The sequence below is a fragment of the Eleutherodactylus coqui genome, chromosome 2 (genome assembly GCF_035609145.1).
Source record: "Eleutherodactylus coqui strain aEleCoq1 chromosome 2, aEleCoq1.hap1, whole genome shotgun sequence".
NCBI classification, from domain to species: Eukaryota; Metazoa; Chordata; class Amphibia; order Anura; family Eleutherodactylidae; genus Eleutherodactylus; species Eleutherodactylus coqui.
The window spans coordinates 147,386,239-147,406,558 of record NC_089838.1 but is presented as its reverse complement, the minus strand read 5'-3'; the positions used below and the strand labels follow the sequence as shown (position 1 = coordinate 147,406,558).

Sequence of the window (20,320 nt, the reverse complement as noted above, 5' to 3'; positions counted from 1 at the left end):
CACACAGCTAATCAGGAACACAAAGCCTGGATGGCGGAAGGCAAGGACCTAGACAATGGATCTGATAGGAGTTATCCACCATGACTAGTAGCTCAGGGACATAGGAACCCTCAATTTTGAATCCTGACAACGGGTGCTTTTGAATGCCATGTTGCTTTCCATGTTTTAGCTGAAACATTATAAGAGGTATTCCCTTCTCCAAAATTTCTGGCATAAACACATAGTATATGCCATAAATGCCTAAAGGGATATCAGCCCATTTGAGCCCCATAAACCACATTATGGTGCTCAAAGGTGAGAAGATGGAGAATCTTTTTAAAAGGCTATGTGCATGCGCTCTTTCATAGAGATGAATGAGAGGAGCGTGCATGCAGAGCTGTCTGAAAAGTCATGCTGTGTGTGCACACTGATTTCATGGGGGCCCAGTGCTGGAACGGGTGATGCAGTGAGTATGAGATACAGCTCCCTGGACCCGCCAATTCCCTCACCTTTGAACCCATAATATAGTTTATGGGTGCTGACAAGTTCCCTTCAATAAAGGTGGCTCCTACCTCTGTGATTGGTGGATCACCTATTTAACAAATCTTTCTCAAGACTCTTAGTCACCAATTCATGGCAGCTACTTCTGCAATGACCTCTATGGGGATGCAGCCAATTTCCTGGCACAGGATTTCATAGCATTCGCCACTTTCTGTGACCTTGTAGACTTCAATGGAGAGGGTTGTACTCAAGTGCTGCCACCTCTCTACTCAATTCTGCAATGGTTGTGAATCCGTGAATAGAAGCCACTAGACTCCAAGTTCTACTCATGAATGCGAATCTCAGAGGTGGGGTTCATACCTATCAAGCATCTATGATATATCCTGTAGTTATGCCATAAAAGCTGATGATGGAAGCACCCCTTGAAATGAATATGAGTATGAAAGATGATATCCATATGAAAGTAGCAATACATTTTGGTACATTAGATATGCTCCCCATAAAAACTAATGATAGCAACAGCACTTACAGTATTTTGACAAACATGATTTCCTAGCTCGGGGTTTCACATGTGATGGACACAGGTCACTTGAAAGATGGTTTTCAGTCATACATACTACTTTCCTTTCCACGAAGCCGATACCACATGTTGCAGAACACTGGAGAATGCAGACAGTAATATTAATTGTATATTCAATTAACATTTGCAGTGTGAAAGTAAGAACTTATGTTAAGTATCATCCCAGTAACATGCACGGTTTTCTCAGGCTATGCTCACACTGCTGAAATCTGTGTCAGAGTATTTCACGCAGATTTGATACAGACTCAGAGCAGACACAGCATCAAATCCACAGCAAAACAATGTGAACGGGGCCTTAATGTAGAACATAACATAAAGAGAAAATACTAAAAGTATAAGTATTCAATTTTATAGATTTTTTTGTCATCCTGAAGTTCCACTTCATTTATTGCAGACCGGACATTTAAAAGAATTGTCTGATGAAGGTAACTCATGTACATACACCCTACTATAGTTTTTGGACATCATAAAGGCGGTAACCCACCTGGTAACCCCTCTCTACAAGCCAAAACAGAGTTCTAGCAGACATGAGCCCAGACTTGTTCTATAACATCGACAGCCATTCATCTGAAAAGCTTTCTGTTAGGCGGTGGAGCCGGTGGAACCCAGGATAATCACAGTCAAATCACATTTTTAACAAGGGTGTCTCTAATGAGGGAGCCTCTTTTATAAGTATAAACTGATAAAGGAGGTTTTCATCCCCCCCCCCCCCCCTCCCCCAAATATTTTGAAACTACTCAGGATGGTGAAAAAAACCATAAAAACCATAGTCCCTCACTACTCTCCACTTCCTGCTAAAGCAATGATGTCACCAATACCAGGAAGATGTGAGAATAGCCCTTTTAATGCTGATGTTACAAATGAGAATAAAGAGCATTTTAAAATGATATATTTAAGTGTACTTAATCCCTTGGTGACATATGCTGTACATTTATGGTGCTATGTAGTTAGTGTCCAGCATTGTAGATGTACAGGGTAGGGATGGTACATGGACAGAAACTGTGTCTACACCTTTCGCAGTGGATATTGGCAGTATATTTTAGCTGACACTCTGCTTCAGTAGCTGGTGTTGGAGATAATGCTGATCTGGGATGTTTACCCCTCACATACCATGGGCAGTAATAACTGTGGCATTTAAGTGGCTAGACAGAGGAAAGGGGCTCCCTCTGTCACCCCAGCAAGGCCTCTGCCACACTATTGTGGGGTGCCTATTGGTTTCAATGGCAGTTGAGGAACTGAAGAAAGCTGTCAGGTTTACTATGTATGAATGTCTATTAAGCTCTGCCTCTAGGCTGTCTAGCAGTTTTACAATGACAGGTATAATACATAGGGGTAGGAGTACTGCAGAGTATTCCTTTAGTGATAAATAATTGCAAGGTCAAGTCCACTAGTCAACTAAGGCTTGGCTCACATGGCCGTAAGCGTAAAACACTGTGTGGGCCACACAGTGTTTTACCACTATGCAGCCGCCAGTGACCTGGCCTATCTCTGCGTATAGCAGTGAAATTGTACTGAGCATAACAGCATATCAAACGCACGCTGTCATGTGCAGTCCATTTTTTGGAGTTTACATTTCCTGCTCTGTCGCTTCACAATAGCGCATATACACGCCCGTAAAGAACAGTGGTCTCCCTCTCTCACACGTAATATGCCAAAAAATAGAACATGCTGCATTCTTTTCTGCGCTTGTATATTACACAATTCCTACAAGCAAATGTGAGCGGAACTGCATAAGGCAATGTATTTGATTACATGTGAATTACTATGTATCACACACATGTACAGCACACGCATAATACGTGGTAATCCTATGCTGATGTGAGTCTGGCCTAAGAAACATTCAAGAAGAAAAAATACAAAAAGAAGTTCCCCTATTTTATTATGGAAAGAAAAGTAAACATAAATGATATTGCCACAACTACAACAACCCACGGCCATAACATTATTTTTGGTGTCATGATTCTGGTGTGCCAGATATGTTGATCTTTTTATATTTACTTTCACAAACATACATTTTGGCCTTAAAAAACTGAAATTTTACACCAAACCTTGCTCCATGTTCCAACTTTCCAAAGAAAGGTTTGAATACAACTTCGTCCATTACATCTCCAATCAAATGAAAACTGGTCTACAGGACAGCTCTTGTAACGGACAGTTCGTAAGCCATCTATATACTGATTATGCCTTGATAGCACTTTTCTGCATTTTGTTAGTCTTGGTTTGTAGCCAGACCAACAACTCCTGGGACACTACAAAAGAATAAAGATATAAATGTGTTATGTTTGCCTGTATGTATGTATGTCTATCTGTATTCCTACTACTGATGCTGCTACTACCAAAAATATTAATTACAATTAGGAATGCAATGTGTAAAGTGCAGCACATCATTCACATGAACAGTGTTTGGACTTCATATTCCAACAACTGTGAAAAGACAAATTTGTTGATTCCTTTGTTTCTTAACTAGACCCGTGAAAGCTTCAAGAAAGTATTGAGCCTCAATGCTTGTCCAACTCATGATTGCACCTGCAAGAAAATTGGCTGCAACACATTCATTTAATTGAATTCCAAATATCTGCAGTTGTCTGCCTTCAAGTTGAGAGACAATACCTGTGAGGAATCTTCAGTCACCACAATATCCTTGCATGCAGTATTTATGCACTTCTTAGTGGCAGGTGGCTTAGCAGCTGAATCACAATAAGACTCATTCACAGATCTGCCTCGAATATCCATACATTTTATTTGCCGGTTCGCTTCTTCTTGATTACAATCTGTGGAACACTAATGTATACAATTTTATTATAAGCAAATTAATGTGTGAAATTTCAGTTGACAGTATTTAAGAACTAATATACTCAGAACTCTGATGAAGTGCATGTACAGCATAAATGTTTGGTGTATCTACAAAGAGCATTTAAACAAGTGGAAACCTTAAATGATCACCATGTAGTTCATTAAGGAAATTAAAAATACTACAGATACATTTTGTTAATCAGCATCAATACTCACAGCTGGCCATTCATCTGCAATCCAATGGTACTGGATGCACTCAGGTAAAGTGCAATATTTGTGAGTGTCTGGGCGAGTAGTGGGATTACACAATTTTGCATCAACTCGGCCTTCTCCTTTTACCCTACAATACAGTTGTCTATACTGGATTCCTTCTCCACAAGTTGCAGAACACTAAAGAAGATAAAAAGAAGTCCAAAAGCTCATACAGATCATTCAATCAAATTCCAAAGACTTGAAGACTGGAGGGGACAGGTTGGTTCTCTTGCCACATGCCCCCATAAAGTTTTGTGGATGATGTTGAATTGTGTGATGCATGGCAATCTCTGGACCTGGACGCACAGTCCTCATGGTTCCATATAGACTATATATTACCAAATGGATCATTTGCTACCGGGAGTTTTAAGATTTCTTATAGGTGACCTAATTACTTCAGATCATCCACTTGTTATGCTCAACCTCCATATTATAGGTTTAATTTCCTGTTTAATCCTAATGCTCCACACAGGTTTTTAGCATGCCTCAAGTGCCACCAAACCAAGACTGACCTGACACATGGGGTTTGGTTCTGTACCCACTCTCAAACTTATTGGTCAGTGGTAGTAAAACTAATCAATACAACATGGCAGACGTTTTTAGGCTTAGACCCCAACTACTATTGTTTCATTCGATCTCTGTCAAAATTATTTCCAGAGTTCATATTACGTTTCTGATAGTGAAATGCTGTCTTCTTATGTGTTAGGTACAACCCAACACTTCTACCATAAAAGATATCCTACAACAGACCAAAATGTACTTGACAATGGACCGGTTGGACGTAGAAAAGGTGAAAGAGACCTGAATCAAGGCCTTTTTTAGAAAATGGGAATCCTTTATTTCTAATTTTTAACCACACAGAAAATAAAGGAAATGGTGACTTCTTTTAGGGACACAGAATGGTATGTTCTTAATGATATGGCAGGAACTTTAGGGGGATTCAAGGTATTCTAATTCCTTAATGTCAATAACTTTGTATATGAGTCATAATGTTGCTTCAGATATTTCCTTTGCTCTTCCCCTCTTAACCCCATCCACCCACCCACTCCTCCCAAGTTATTTTTGTTGGGTTACCTGAATAGGTCATGTTGATCTGTTTATTAAAACGTTGTGTCGCTCTGTTATTGTTATTATATGATGTACAACATAAACCTCACCTTGCTTTTGTCATTTTTGACATTTTGTCAAAAGTGTTCTGTAACTGTTTTGATTTTCCTAATGTATGAAAATCAATAAAAATAGGTAAAAATACACAATAACCCAAATAGGAATGTCTAGAGAATAAAATAGTATTAGTGGCAGGTGTTGGGTTATAATAGGGCATTTTTTAGAATCAAATCATATTTCTCCTTCATTATTCATCCCCATGAGTTTGCAGACTATGTACATTATAGAACACTGAAATGTACTGCACTGTACTGAGACTTACAAATATGTTTCTACTATGTATTTACAGTGTATTTGTGATTATTTGAGTGGTATATGGAACTTTTTCATATATGTTATCAGATAAATTAATTGTCAAGTAGAGTACTATATTTTGATTTTATGAGTCATTGTGAGTAGGTAGGCATATTTTCTGGGCAACAACAGAGACCAGCAAGGGCACAGAATATTAGCGATGCCACCCGTGGATACAGAGAAAATTCTCAGTGCTACAGCAGATCATGTTAGCTTACTGGTTGCATAACATTCACATGGTTTGCCACCATTAGAGATAAGCCACTATTGTTTGGTTATTCCTGTAAGTAATCTAACACGTATTATGTTGGATTTATCATAGAATTTTGTATATTTTACATTATGCAGGCTGTAAATTACAATTTGTGGGGGTCAATAATTTGAATGTTTTTATATAAACTTAGAATTAACCCCCAAACGCAATCGAACATACAGATGTGCAGAGTTTGTATGCAGCAGGTGTCAGCTGTTAGCCATTTAGATGCCACTGCCAGTTCTGTTAACAGCATTTAAAAGTCCCAACAGAGGGAGGGAGCTCCCTCTGTTACCCAAACAACATGCTAACAACAAGACTGCGAATGCATAACATAAACTTTCCTTACCTCTTCCCACTTTTCACTTTTCCATGAAGGGCATCTGCCAGCCCTACATATCTTCAGCACACGAGGCTTCCTGAAGTGTTTACAATTTGAATCGTTCACTTTTTGGCCATTTAAAACACAGTGAACATCTCGATCTTTAGTCCCCTTTCCACAGGTAACAGAGCACTAATAAAGAGTAAAATGACAACTTGTACTTTAAATTCGTAAACAAACTAAAACATATTATAGCTACAAAAATAAAAACACATTAAGGCAGATATACTATTGAAAATTTGCATATGTTATATGCTTTGCACCACAATTATGATGTTTTTTAGTCAATTTTCGGACACATTTTTTGCCATGTCCTAACAAAAGGGTCTGGTTTTGTAGAAAGTGGGTGTGGCCTAAATGCAACATTGTTTTGGTGTTCACTAAGCCAACTAATAGATGGTATAAAGGGTACTGGTGTATCTGGTCTTCACCACAAAAATGGGTGGAGACCTGGGATTGTGCTGTGGGAGGCATAGGGTATGCCCACAGCTGCTGATTGGCTGGGCTGTGTGATACCCTGCTGTCTCAGCTTGAAGCAGCCTCCCTGCCGGCCTCCCTGCAATGAGTCCGGCTGTAATTGTGTTGCCGCTGGCCTCCTTGCAATATGGCATGCCATCCCCATGTCCCAGAAGGCGGCCCCGCTCTCTGTCTTAGCGCAGTTGTCGGAGAGGAGACCGACAGCAGGCGACAGTCAGTAGCACAGAGTGCCGGGGCAGAGTGAGGGGGGAGTGTGGGCACCTGGAGAGGAGAATGACAGCGGTGACCAAGGAGGACACTGACAGCGCAGCCGGAAGCACGGAGAGGAGGACAGCACCAGGGGAGAGTGAGGGAGCACGGCTCTGTCACATGGCACAGCGCAGGAAAAACACAATGACAGTGGGGCCGTGAGCAGAGGATAGCAAGGGCGGGGGTGGAGGAGCAGAGTAACAGCAAAGATGCAAGCGGGGACGCCAGGGCAGTGAGAGGCGATAGACAGCCAAGTCTTCTTACCGCATCTTCTACTCACCTATCTTCTCCTGGTTTCTTTAGTCCACCAAGTTACATCACCTCCAGCCGTCCAGATATTTTTCTTCCTGTTATGTAGCGTACATTCTCAGCATTCTGCTTCCTGCAGGTCAGGGAATGCTGAATCCTATACCGAGCTATTGCCGAGACTGCGCATGCCAGCTGTCTCGCTGTGAATGTACCTATACTATTGCCGTGAAACATTGCACATGCGCAGTCACCAGGCATAGGATTTGACATTCCCTGCTAGGCAGTGAACGCTACATCACTAGTGACACAGCGTACACTGACCTGCAGGAAGGAGACTGCTGAGAATCTACATAACATCACAGGAAGAAGAGGATACAGCTGGCTGAAGGTGATGTGACCAAGAGGACTGGAGAAGCCAGAGGAAGATCGGTGAGGAGAAGATCTGGTAAGAAGACTGCTGGCGCAGGAATAGGTAAGTAATGTTTTTTTTTGTTCCAAAGACAGAACTCTTTTAAGAATTAACATGTTAATGTCATGTTTAAAGGGGCTGTCCCGCGCCGAAACGGGTTTTTTTTTTTCAACCCCCCCCCCCCCCGTTCGGCGCGAGACAACCCCGATGCAGGGGTTAAAAAAGAACACCGCACAGCGCTTACCTGAATCCCCGCGCTCCGGTGACTTCTTACTTACCTGCTGAAGATGGCCGCCGGGATCTTCTCCCTCGGTGGACCGCAGGGCTTCTGTGCGGTCCATTGCCGATTCCAGCCTCCTGATTGGCTGGAATCGACACGTGACGGGGCGGAGCTACACGGAGCCCCATTGAGAAAAGAAGAAGACCCGGACTGCGCAAGCGCGTCTAATTTGGCGATTAGACGCTGAAAATTAGACGGCTCCATGGAAACGAGGACGCTAGCAACGGAGCAGGTAAGTGAAAAACTTCTGATAACTTCTGTATGGCTCATAATTAATGCACAATGTACATTACAAAGTGCATTAATATGGCCATACAGAAGTGTATAGACCCACTTGCTTTCGCGGGACAACCCCTTTAACTTCCAAGACATGTATTTCAAATCCATGCCATAGGCAATATGGCAAGGATTCCCACTAAATGCAATGGGATAGTAAAAAGATGGGAATTCTCATGTAGATTTTAGCATGGAATGCACATAGAAATACTGTGAAAGGGGCCATTCACCCCATTTATTATGTGTTTTGCATAATTTTTTAGTGTGTCAGATAAAGGACTGTGGCTTTGTGGTAAGAATAGGAAAGCGAGCATGGCCCAAATTTGACATCATGTGCCAACACTTTGGCAGAAAAACTTGCGTAACTATGCCAACTAATAGGTGTTATGAAGTTAGACCAACGTATAACCGAGCCTGAGCCACTGTGATAAATGTAACACATTTTAAGATTGTCTAGTCTAAGTTTGCACTATCGATTAAGGAGTACTATAGATACTAGTAGTACTAGTAGATCTGCTCCATTGTTATGATCACATAAATATGATGATATATAACAATTTGTGTAGTGAACAAGTAAATTAATACGGCATACTGCTGCAGAAGTCTAATCAGTGTTTTTGAACATTGAGGGAGAATAGATTTGGACTGGCCCCAAGGAGTAAATTCTTGGCATAAAATACCTAAAGCTATGTGAAGATTCCGCAGGGCATGTCTGTGATATTGTTTGAGAAGAAACATTCCCTATGCATACCAACTTTAAACTATTAAGCATTGGCAAAGATAAATCACAGCGGTAACTCTACTATATATCAATGAGGCTCTACTTTACTAGCTTACCTCTTTCTTGCCGCACAGAATACAGACTGAATATTTTATAGAAAAAAATGCCATAATGTCCCATAAGACATTTTTACCTCTGCCTTTCGTTGCCGATTCACTTCCCTTGGCATTTTGTGGTATATTAAATCTTTTAATAAAGTAATGAATTAGAAGCTGTGCATCATCATTTTTTGCCTTCAGAGATTGTACCCTTTTTCAAAATCCTTTAAGGATTACATTTAGAGGGTTATACACTTTTGAAATGTCTTGTCAAGTCATGGCAGAAAATTACATAAGTGGAACTTTGTGAGCTGGGCCCCAATTTGATGGTCTGAACGAAGAGTTTTTACATTCAGTAAAACAGCCAGTTTGTTCTGTGTTATGGGTCTGCTGTTGGTCCAAGTAATTGCCTCCAATCAGAGTTGAGTGGTACTGGCCTATACCACTATTTATGGAAACCCATATGTAAGAAAATTTCAAAAACTTCTGATTTTCAAAGTTATGCATACAACAAAAAACTCTAATTAACACAATTAGCCATCCATCAAAAAGTGGAATCCTATGTAATCACATGGGCAGAATTGGGCCACAGGGCACACCATAATAGGTGGAAAATTAAACACCAAAATCTGCACAGCTCCTTGTGTATGTGCAACTTAAAATGGCTTAATTCTGCCTTGCATGTAGCCTTGCAAGTTTTGGTGTGGATTTCCACAGCAGTAGCTTCATATGCATGTTGTGGTGCATCCTGCAGCCAAATCCCATCCTATGTGAAAGTTCCCTAAGCACTAGGGGCAGCAGAGGGCTTTACAGACTGCTGTAGGAGTACTGTAGGTCTTTGCAAACTAGTGTATTTAAAGCTCAATTCTGACATGAGAATATTTTGCTACATTCAATTAACTATGTTATGTAAAGCATATGAAAACATCAAACGATATACTACAAAGTCATAAGGCCAAGCTGGAAACAATACTGTTCAAAGCTATAATATTTCCATGGAAACATTTTATGACCAGTAACTGTTTTTCATTCTTATTTATGCCCTTTATTTGGCTGCAGCAATAAAAATTCTGGAAAACTCCCTTTCTTTTAGTGTTGTCCTTTTGAACAATTATCTGATTTCTTTTGAGTTATACATTTGCCTGGTAGGGAAGTATGATAGTAAGTGATATATCACTAGCTGTAAAACATAGATACATCATCCAACTAGTTTTTTCAAACAAGAAATGTAGGTGCTTGCCACCAATCTTCAGTGGCTTTTGAATTCATATGGCAATAATTCCCTATTCTTTTAATGTTTATCAAGCTAAATTAAATACTTGAAATTAGAGACAGGAGACTGCTATTAAAGAAAAACTTTGGCAGTGAGACAAAGTCATTATGATGTTTTATAACACTTTCAACAATGACTTTATTAGACTCATCAAAACTCTATGATCCAGCATTGGGCCCCTGATTAAATCTGTGTCTTTCTACAACCTCAGACCAATAGAAACTGCAGTCCTTCTTCATGTTACAGTATTGTTACCAGATGACTACTGTAGCATAATATGCTTGAGAATACTTTAGTCCACAACTCTATGGAAAACTTTACAAGTCCATATAAATCCTTGCACGTAAAAGTCAGAAAGAGCTGCTATAAGCTGGTGGTCACCAGCTATAGCCAGCAATTGGCTGCAGTAGTCACATGCCTGTATCAAGAGGGACCAGGAATTAGAGACCGGTAATGGATTAAGGAAGGGATGCATGCAAAGAAAATTGCTGCATGTTCTATTCTCGTCCATTTTTATGGATGAGAATATTATATGCCATTTGCATGGTCCATGAATATTGGACAGCACATGAACAGGTCTCCATGTGCTGTCTGATACGAGTTCCACTAGAATTTCTAAGAGGATGGGAAATGTTCACTTTGGATAAACAGATGTCTGCTTATGAAGCTTGCAGAACCCAGGCTTTTAGGTGTCAGATATGGCATTCTCCTCCTGGAGATAATCTCCTAAACTCTGGTTTCTGCATTGTCCACCCTGTGCTAAAAAAGTTCTCATCTAATTCAAAGAGTTTAGTGTCTCCACAAAACAAAGCAAATAGAAGCCAAATATATAGTCATGTGACTTTTCATTATAGCAGGGACTGGTGGAAAAAAAAAACAACTCAGTACTCGCCTCTATGGTCCAGAGTAGCCACCTCAGTCTCCACTCCACACTAGTCCTGGAAACTGCTGTAGCAGTCACGTGTTCATTGTATATGTGACCACTGAGCCAATCACTGGCTTCAATGGTGATACTATCATGAAGCCATGAGAGCACTGAAGTTAGTGATTGGCTGTGCAGTCAGGTGTACAATGAATAGAACTTGACCCCTGCAATGGTTTTCAAGACTATACGGCTGACCAGGAGGCCATTTAAGAGGTGAGTACTGCACAATCTTTTCTACCCTTCCCTATCCATACTTTTTGTGCTTTTTTTTGAGAGTTGTTTTAATGACATTTAAAGTGTTGTAAAAGTGTCACAGTGTAAAAATGATATGTTTGCCTTCATCCTCCAAACATCAGTACAATTACTGTGATACCAAATTTTTTCGAGTTTTGTTTTACAATTTTGGAAAATAAAAAAAATCTTTACAAAATTTTTGCTTTCTGCAGCCATATTCTGAGACCCAGAAAGTGTTTTCCTTTTTCTGTCAATTGAGCTATGTGAGGGCTTTTTTCTCACTTGTCTGAGCTAAAGTTTTTAATTGTACCATTTTGGGTTAAAACTTATGTCTTTTTAAAAACAAATTTTTGTTGGGGGGGGGGGGGGCAGGGAGAATGGGAGTCCAAAAACAAAATTGTGGCTTTGTGTACTTTTATAAATAGTGTACTATTTTAGAAGTTTGGACTTTAGGCCATTCTCACACGTGTTCACAAAACCAGGGCATTTGACGATGAATGCGAAAGACGGAACGATATACGATGTCCTTTTGGATGGGCCAAAGCTGTTTCTGCCTGTCTAAACAGGCTGAACGAGAGTGAACAAGCTAGTAGTGATGTCTCTCGCTCGTTCGTTCAAACAAGAATCAGCTGTTCTAAAAGGGCCCTAATGTGAATGGAACATAGGGAATTAGATACTGGGAGGAAATTATGTAATCAATGGGAATAATTATTACTTAAATCATATTTTCAATGATTTGCACCAAAAGCACTCTGAATGTGTCATGTGGTGTACAATTCATTGGAGTTTGGTTTTCCATTTTGATCTGTAGTTCTTTTTCTAGATCTTATGCACTAGACTGTACATAAGTTGCACACTGACTGAACGCCCAGTGAGCAGTACTTCCTTCTTTGATGAGGTTAGCACTCAGCTACATTGTGCAGTCTAGCTTATGTGCATTTTAATTACACAACTGTTCACAGGCTGAAGTTATACGTTTCTATCAAATGTTTGCAACCTGTAGTTCTACAACTGGTGCGAAGCTACAATCCCTAGTATACAACAACAGATATATCCACCCTTAAAAGCTCTTGAATTGCATTAAGTTATACAATTCATTATAATAATTCAATACGATGCTGCAGCATCCAGTTTAAAAAAAAACTAAACGTTAATGTACAGTTTTTTCAATGTTTTTAGTCTGGTTGACAGATGGCTGATGGCTGGTATTTAGGGATGAGCGAACGTACTCGTCCGAGCTTGATACTCGTTTGAGTATTAGCGTGTTCGAGATGCTCGTTACTCGAGACGAGTACCACGCAATGTTCGAGTTACTTTCACTTTAATCTCTGAGACGTTATCGCGCTTTTCTGGCCAAGAGAAAGACAGGGAAGGCATTACAACTTCCCCCTGCGACGTTCAAGCCCTATACCACCCCCCTGGGGGTAGTTGTCCTAATTCATACGCAGCCAGCTAAGTGTTACAGCAGGCTTGCACAAAATTCTTTCCTGGCTCTGCTGTGCTTTCCGTAAGCGAAGTCAGCCTCCAACCACAGGCCAATAAGCGGCACATTTAATTACAGCGTTCTGTTTCTGCACTACTGGTAATACAGCATGCTGAGGGGTAGGGGTAGGCCTAGAGGACGTGGACGCGGGCGAGGACGCGGAGGCCCAAGTCAGGGTGTGGGCACAGGCCGAGCCAGTTCGGTGGCCAGGGGTAGAGGCAGGGCCAGACCGAATAATCCACCAACTGTTTCCCAAAGCGCCCCCTCGTGCCATGCCACCCTGCAGAGGCCAAGGTGCTCTAAGTTGTGGCAGTTTTTCACAGAGACGCCTGACGACCGACGAACAGTGGTGTGCAACCTTTGTCACGCCAAGATCAGCTGGGGAGCCACCACCACCAGCATGCGCAGGCATATGATGGCCAAGCACCCCACAAGGTGGGACGAAGGCCGTTCACCGCCTCCGGTTTGCACCACTGCCTCTCCCCCTGTGCCCCAAACTGCCACTGAGATCCAACACCCCTCTGAGGACACAGGCACGAGTGCTTACTGGCCTGCACCCACACCCTCACCTCCGCTGTCCTCGGCCCCATCCAGCAATGTCTCTCAGTGCAGCGTCCAGACGTCGCTAGCGCAACTGTTTGAGCGCAAGCGCATGTACGCCGCCACGCACCCGCACGCTGAAGCATTAAACGTGCACATAGCCAAATTGATCAGCCTGGAGATGCTGCCGTATAGGCTTGTGGAAACGGAGGCTTTCAAAAGCATGATGGCGGCGGCGGCCCCGCGCTACTCGGTTCCCAGTCGCCACTACTTTTCCCGATGTGCCGTCCCAGCCCTGCACGACCACGTCTCCCGCAACATTGTACGCGCCCTCACCAACGCGGTTACTGCCAAGGTCCACTTAACAACGGACACGTGGACAAGCACAGGCGGGCAGGGCCACTATATCTCCCTGACGGCACATTGGGTGAATTTAGTGGAGGCTGGGACAGAGTCAGAGCCTGGGACCGCTCACGTCCTACCCACCCCCAGAATTGCGGGCCCCAGCTCAGTGCTGGTATCTGCGGCGGTGTATGCTTCCTCCACTAAACCACCCTCCTCCTCCTCCAACGCAACCTCTGTCTCGCAATCAAGATGTGTCAGCAGCAGCACGTCGCCAGCAGTCGGTGTCGCGCGGCGTGGCAGCACAGCGGTGGGCAAGCGTCAGCAGGCCGTGCTGAAACTACTCAGCTTAGGAGAGAAGAGGCACATGGCCCACAAACTGCTGCAGGGTCTGACAGAGCAGACCGACCGCTGGCTTTCGCCGCTGAGCCTCCAACCGGGCATGGTCGTGTGTGACAACGGCCGTAACCTGGTGGCGGCTCTGCAGCTCGGCAGCCTCACGCACGTGCCATGCCTGGCCCATGTCTTTAATTTGGTCATTCAGAGCTTTCTGAAAAGCTACCCACACTTGTCATACCTGCTCGGAAAGGTGCGCCGGGTCAGCGCACATTTCCGCAAGTCCCACACGGACGCTGCCACCCTGCGCACCCTGCAACATCGGTTTAATCTGCCAGTGCACCGACTGCTGTGCGACGTGCCCACACGGTGGAACTCTACGCTCCACATGTTGGCCAGACTCTATGAGCAGCGTAGAGCTATAGTGGAATACCAACTCCAACATGGGCGGCGTAGTGGGAGTCAGCCTCCTCAATTCTTTACAGAAGAGTGGGCCTGGTTGGCAGCCATCTGCCAGGTCCTTGGAAACTTTGAGGAGTCTACCCAGATGGTGAGCGGGGATGCTGCAATCATTAGCATCACCATTCCTCTGCTATGCCTCTTGAGAAGTTCCCTGCAAAGCATAAAGGCAGACGCTTTGCACTCGGAAACGGAGGCGGGGGAAGACAGTATGTCGCTGGATAGTCAGAGCACCCTCATGTCTATATCTCAGCGCATTGAGGAGGAGGGGGAGGAGGGGGAAGAGACAGCTTGGCCCACTGCTGAGGGTACCCATGCTGCTTGACTGTCATCCTTTCAGCGTGTATGGCCTCAGGAGGAGGAGGAGGAGGAGGAGGATCCTGAAAGTGATCTTCCTAGTGAGGACAGCCATGTGTTGCGTACAGGTACCCTGGCACACATGGCTGACTTCATGTTAGGATGCCTTTCTCGAGACCCTCGCGTTACACGCATTCTGGCCACTACGGATTACTGGGTGTACACACTGCTCGACCCACGGTATAAGGAGAACCTTTCCACTCTCATACCCGAAGAGGAAAGGGGTTCGAGAGTGATGCTATACCACAGGACCCTGGCATGTACAGCGCAGGCAGGGGAACATTCTCCAAGGCCTTTGCCAGCTTTATGGCTCCCCACCAAGACTGTGTCACCGCTCCCCAGTCAAGGCTGAGTTGGCGGGAGCACTGTAAATGGATGGTGAGGGAGTACGTAGCCGATCGCACGACTGTCCTCGGTGACCCCTCTGCCCCCTACAACCACTGGGTGTCGAAGCTGGACACATGGCCTGAACTCGCGCTGTATGCCCTGGAGGTGCTTGCTTGTCCTGCGGCTAGCGTCTTGTCAGAGAGGGTGTTTAGTGCGGCTGGGGGAATCATCACGGATAAGTGTACCCGCCTGTCAACCGACAGTGCCGACAGGCTTACACTCATCAAGATGAACAAAGCCTGGATTTCCCCAGACTTCTCTTCTCCTCCAGCGAACAGCAGCGATACCTAAGCAATACGTAGGCTGCACCCGCAGATGGAAGCATCGTTCTCTATCACCATCAAAAACGGGGACCTTTTTGCTTCATCAATCTGTGTATTCTATTCATCCTCCTCCTCCTGCTCCTCCTCCTGAAACCTGACGTAATCACGCCGAACGGGCAATTTTTCTTAGGCCCACAAGGCTCAGTCATATAATTTTTGTAAACAATTTTTATACGTTTCAATGCTCATTAAAGCGTTGAAACTTGCACCTGAACCAATTTTTATTTTAACTGGGCTGCCTCCAGGCCTAGTTACAAATTAAGCCACATTAACCAAAGCGATTAATGGGTTTCACCTGCCCTCTTGGTTGGGCATGGGCAATTTTTCTGAGGTACATTAGTACTGTTGGTACACCAATTTTTTTGGGCCCTCGCCTACAGTGTAATCCAATTAATTTTTTGCCCACCTGCATTAAAGCTGACGTTACATCAGCTGTGCTGGGCACTGCAATGGGATATATTTATGTACCGCCAGTGGCTTCCTGGGACCCACCCATGCTGTCGGTCCACATGGACTTCCCATTATGGAGATGTACGTGCCTGTGTATACTTATAAAAAACTCGAGCCTGACTGGGGCATGCAGTTTGGGCCGAAGCCCACCTGCATTTAATCTAATGTTAGCTCTGCTGTCCAGGGCACTGCAATGGGATACATTTATGTACAGCGGGTGGGTTCCAGGGAGCCACCCATGCTGTGGGTGCACACGGAATTCCCATTGCGGAGTTGTACCTGCCTGTGACTATTTATAAAAAAACGCAGTCTGACTGGGGCATGCAGACACCTTGACAGAATGAATAGTGTGTGGCACATAGGTTCCCCATTGCTATGCCCACGTGTGCAGCTCCTGATGGTGGTGGCACAGGATTATATTTCTCATTGCTTCTGTACAGCATTGTGGGCTATCGCTCCGTCCCTTTTAAAGAGGGTCGCTGCCTAGCCGTGCCAACCCTCTGCAGTGTGTGCCTGCGGTTCCTCCTCATGGCAGACGCACTTATAAATAGACATGAGGGTGGTGTGGCATGAGGGCAGCTGAAGGTTGCGCAGGGACACTTTGGTGTGCGCTGTGGACACTGCGTCGTGCGGGGGGGAGGGGGTGTTGGCAGCATGTAACCCAGGAGAAGTGGCAGTGGAGTGTCATGCAGGCAGTGATTGTGCTTTGTTGGAGGTAGTGTGGTGCTTAGCTAAGGTATGCATTGCTAATGAGGGCTTTTCAGAAGTAAAAGTTGTTGGGAGGGGGGGGGGCACTCTTGCCGCTATTGTGGCTTAATAGTGGGACCTGGGAACTTGAGATGCAGCCCAACATGTAGCCCCTCGCCTGCCCTATCCGTTGCTGTGTCGTTCCCATCACTTTCTTGAATTGCCCAGATTTTCACAAATGGAAACCTTAGCGAGCATCGGCGATATACAAAAATGCTCGAGTCGCCCATTGACTTCAATGGGGTTCGTTACTCGAAACGAACCCTCGAGCATCGCGATAATTTCATCCCGAGTAACGAGCACCCGAGCATTTTGGTGCTCGCTCATCTCTACTGGCATTCTTCAGAGGCATCTGTAACAGCTATCCAGTAAAACAGTAGAAAAGGAGATACTTAATGTTAAGATTAGAGATGAGCGAGTATACTCGCTAAGGGCAATTACTCGAGCAAGCATTGCCCTTAGCAAGTACCTGCCCGCTCGAGACAAAAGGTTCGGGTGCTGGTGCGGGGGAGCGGTGAGTAGCGGCAGTCAGCAGAGGGGAGCGGGGGGAGAGAGGGTGAGAGTGATCTCCCCTCCGTTCCTCCCCGCTCTCCCCCGCAGCTTCCTGCCTGCCGCTGGCACCCGAACCTTTTCTCCCGAGCGGGCAGGTACTCGCTAAGGGCAATGCTCGTTCGAGCAATTGCCCTTAGCGAGTATACTCGCTAATCTCTAGTTAAGATATACATTGTTTTAACAGGGGAGCCTATAGTTTATGGCATTCCTTGGATATATGTGCGTTTTTGTAATGTCTAAAATTTCATACCATCAAAAGGTCTGGCTAGGTTTTTCTGCACCCAGGACAAAGACTCAGATTGACGCCCCTTTCATCTGAAGCTTATGGCTAAGGCTAGATGGTCTGACTGATCACATGCGACCAAGCCACACCAACCTGTTACCAGCAAGGTTGTATGACCATTGGCCATTGTGTGTGGGTACAGATTGATCACATGCGACCAGCCAGATCATGTGGCCTTAGCCTAACTCCATTTGTCTCATTCCTCCCTCCACAAATTAATGTGTTTTAAAGGCATAACTACTTTAATAAACCTGCACTGTTGTGCAAAATCAGAGTTTTTTTTCATTATTATTTTCTGGTGCAGAGTGTTAGGGCAGCAGAATGCAGTCCTAAGCTCTCACTCACAACCTGAAGGTTGCTGGTTCAATCCCTGCATGGTTCAGGTAACCAGCTCAAGGTTGACTCAGCCTTCCCTCCTTCCGAGGGCGGTAAAATGAGTACCCAGCTTGCTGGGGAGTAATGAAAACTAATTCCCTTAAAGCGCTGCAGAATAAAATGGCGCTATACAAATAACAAGTCCCTTTCCCCCCTACTTCTTTTTTCATATTGGTGGGTGGGGAGGACGTTTCAATAAGGGTTTGTCAGCTATTCCCAAGATTGACGTTTATCACTGGATAGGCCACTGCATTCACCCCTACCTCTTCGTAGCCTCTTGTAGTTCCGATTCATTAAATATGAGGCCAGATTGCAGTGGATTTCCCAGTGCTTTAGAGGAGCAGCGAGGGGACACATCTGCTCGGGATGGCTGTAAACCATGCCCCCCTGCTCTCATATATTTGATTCAGCCAGTAAAATCTTTTCCAGATGTTTAAAAATCCATTGCTACTCTCTTCTTGTACCCTTTTGCTGTAATGTCCTGTCCCCTAACTAACTTTCATCCTCCAATCTGAAACATAACTGCCTATGTAGACCGGAGTTCAGTGCCATCCAATGTGCCTGACCTACACTGGGCTACACAATCATGTCTAAACTAATCCTTCCAACTTCATCAGTGGTCTGCCACCTTGCCATCCCATTCTACCATGTGTCAGGTCAGGTTGTTAGATCTAGAAATCATACACAGAATATAAGATCAAGGTAAGACGGCACATGACATGACCCAAAATGTCTAGTGTGTACAACAAGCTATAATATCCATCAGTTACCTATAAATACTAGATTTTACTCATTTATCACCAAGTGCACCTACAGTATATGAGTTTTTTGGACATCCCATTCCGAAACAATGGGCACTAATATGGAGTCAGGCCCTCTTTTGTCGCAACAAAAGTCTGTTTCCGCTCTATGAATGAATATTTCCCTGTCGTAAGATAGAGACAGAAAGAAATAGAATCCTTTTCACTTGTCCCCTGTACTGCCCATTAATTGTGCTATCTAGCTAGCAGCCAAAAGTCCTATATGTTACTGTAATAAAGTCTTTTCTATTTTGGCTATACACCTTTGATGCTGCCACTACTATCTGAACTTTATATGTTACTGCTGTCATCTATCATCAGGTAAGTTGAACAAAATAGTAGTATGGTTTGTAGACAGTACTGATAGGAGCTTTATATCTCTGTCAGCTATCTAGAAACAGATTCCTTAAGTATGCGCTGTATGTAATCATCTCTGTTTTTTCTCCTCCTACCTTTGTCAGTTCTTCCCAGCAAACATGCCATCCTCCTCACCGTGCCGAGACATGGCTGACTAAACGTAAGCCTATACTTTTGGGTTTTATGCTTTGTACAATTTACTTTCACTCCATACAAATCACTACAGAGGGAAAATCATACACAGTTTCACTTGCATACATATTCACACATGGCAGATTTGTTGTAGACATTTTGTACAACTGTCTCATCATCTCAATAGGACTTGCAGAAATCCACGTGCTTGCCACCAAAACAACCCTATTTACATGAATGGAACTGATTCTTAGCTGTAGAAATTTCTGCAACAAATCTGTTGTGTGTGAATATAAATTTGTCCTTCCTTAACTTTTCTCTAAGCCAAACATATCCTAAAGTATGGTATATAGGCTTGTAACTGGGGAGCAGACTGAGCATGTGCACTGGTCACAACTAGAAAGGAAGTCAGGGGGTGCTGGCAGCACATTCTCTCGCCACCACAGGAGATGCTAAAAAAAACCTGATTCAATGATTTTCACGCTCTGCCTCTTCTTTCTGATGCCCTGCAGCCTGGCATAATGAAAGGACACCGATTGGCGCTGCGCAGCTCATCTCCTCACCCTTCCTGTTTAAACAGCGTATTGCAGCGAATCAGCTCAGCTTCAGCGCTTCTGACAAGCTAGGTGAGGCTGAGGCCCAAGCTGACACAAAGCACCAAGGGCGTCTGTTACCAAAGTTAAAAAGTGAGCTAAGCTGGGTGATTACTGCTGAAAGCAACTTTGTAAGCAGCCAGAGAATCACTCAGCTCAGCTGGCTATTTAACTTCAGTGACGCACTCCTGTCTCTTTGTGATGCTCTCTGTGTGCGCTTGGGAGGCTGCTGCCTTGTCAGGAGCGCTGAGGCTGAGCTGTCAGAGGACAAGGTGGCGGCAGTGCTGCTCTTCTGTCAGTAGTTGCAAGTCAAAAGCAGGAGGTATCAGCTGTTTCTGGTGAGAAAGACAGGGTGGGGGTGACATTGCAGAGCTGCTGGCCACACCGCCATTTGTGATGAGCGTTTTTTATT

General features: G+C 44.2%; 1 protein-coding gene across 1 annotated transcript in view; it reads right to left on the bottom strand.

The window, feature by feature from the left end:
- ADAMTS20 (ADAM metallopeptidase with thrombospondin type 1 motif 20) overlaps window positions 1-20,320 on the bottom strand; it is a 196,219-nt gene that overhangs the window by 12,742 nt on the left and 163,157 nt on the right. The window contains exons 29-33 of the mRNA XM_066591732.1: window positions 6,169-6,333; window positions 4,070-4,243; window positions 3,671-3,841; window positions 3,109-3,309; window positions 1,010-1,139 (exon numbers count right to left, since the gene is read on the bottom strand). Coding sequence (XP_066447829.1) covers window positions 1,010-1,139; window positions 3,109-3,309; window positions 3,671-3,841; window positions 4,070-4,243; window positions 6,169-6,333 — 841 coding nt within the window. The remainder of the gene's footprint in view (window positions 1-1,009; window positions 1,140-3,108; window positions 3,310-3,670; window positions 3,842-4,069; window positions 4,244-6,168; window positions 6,334-20,320) is intronic.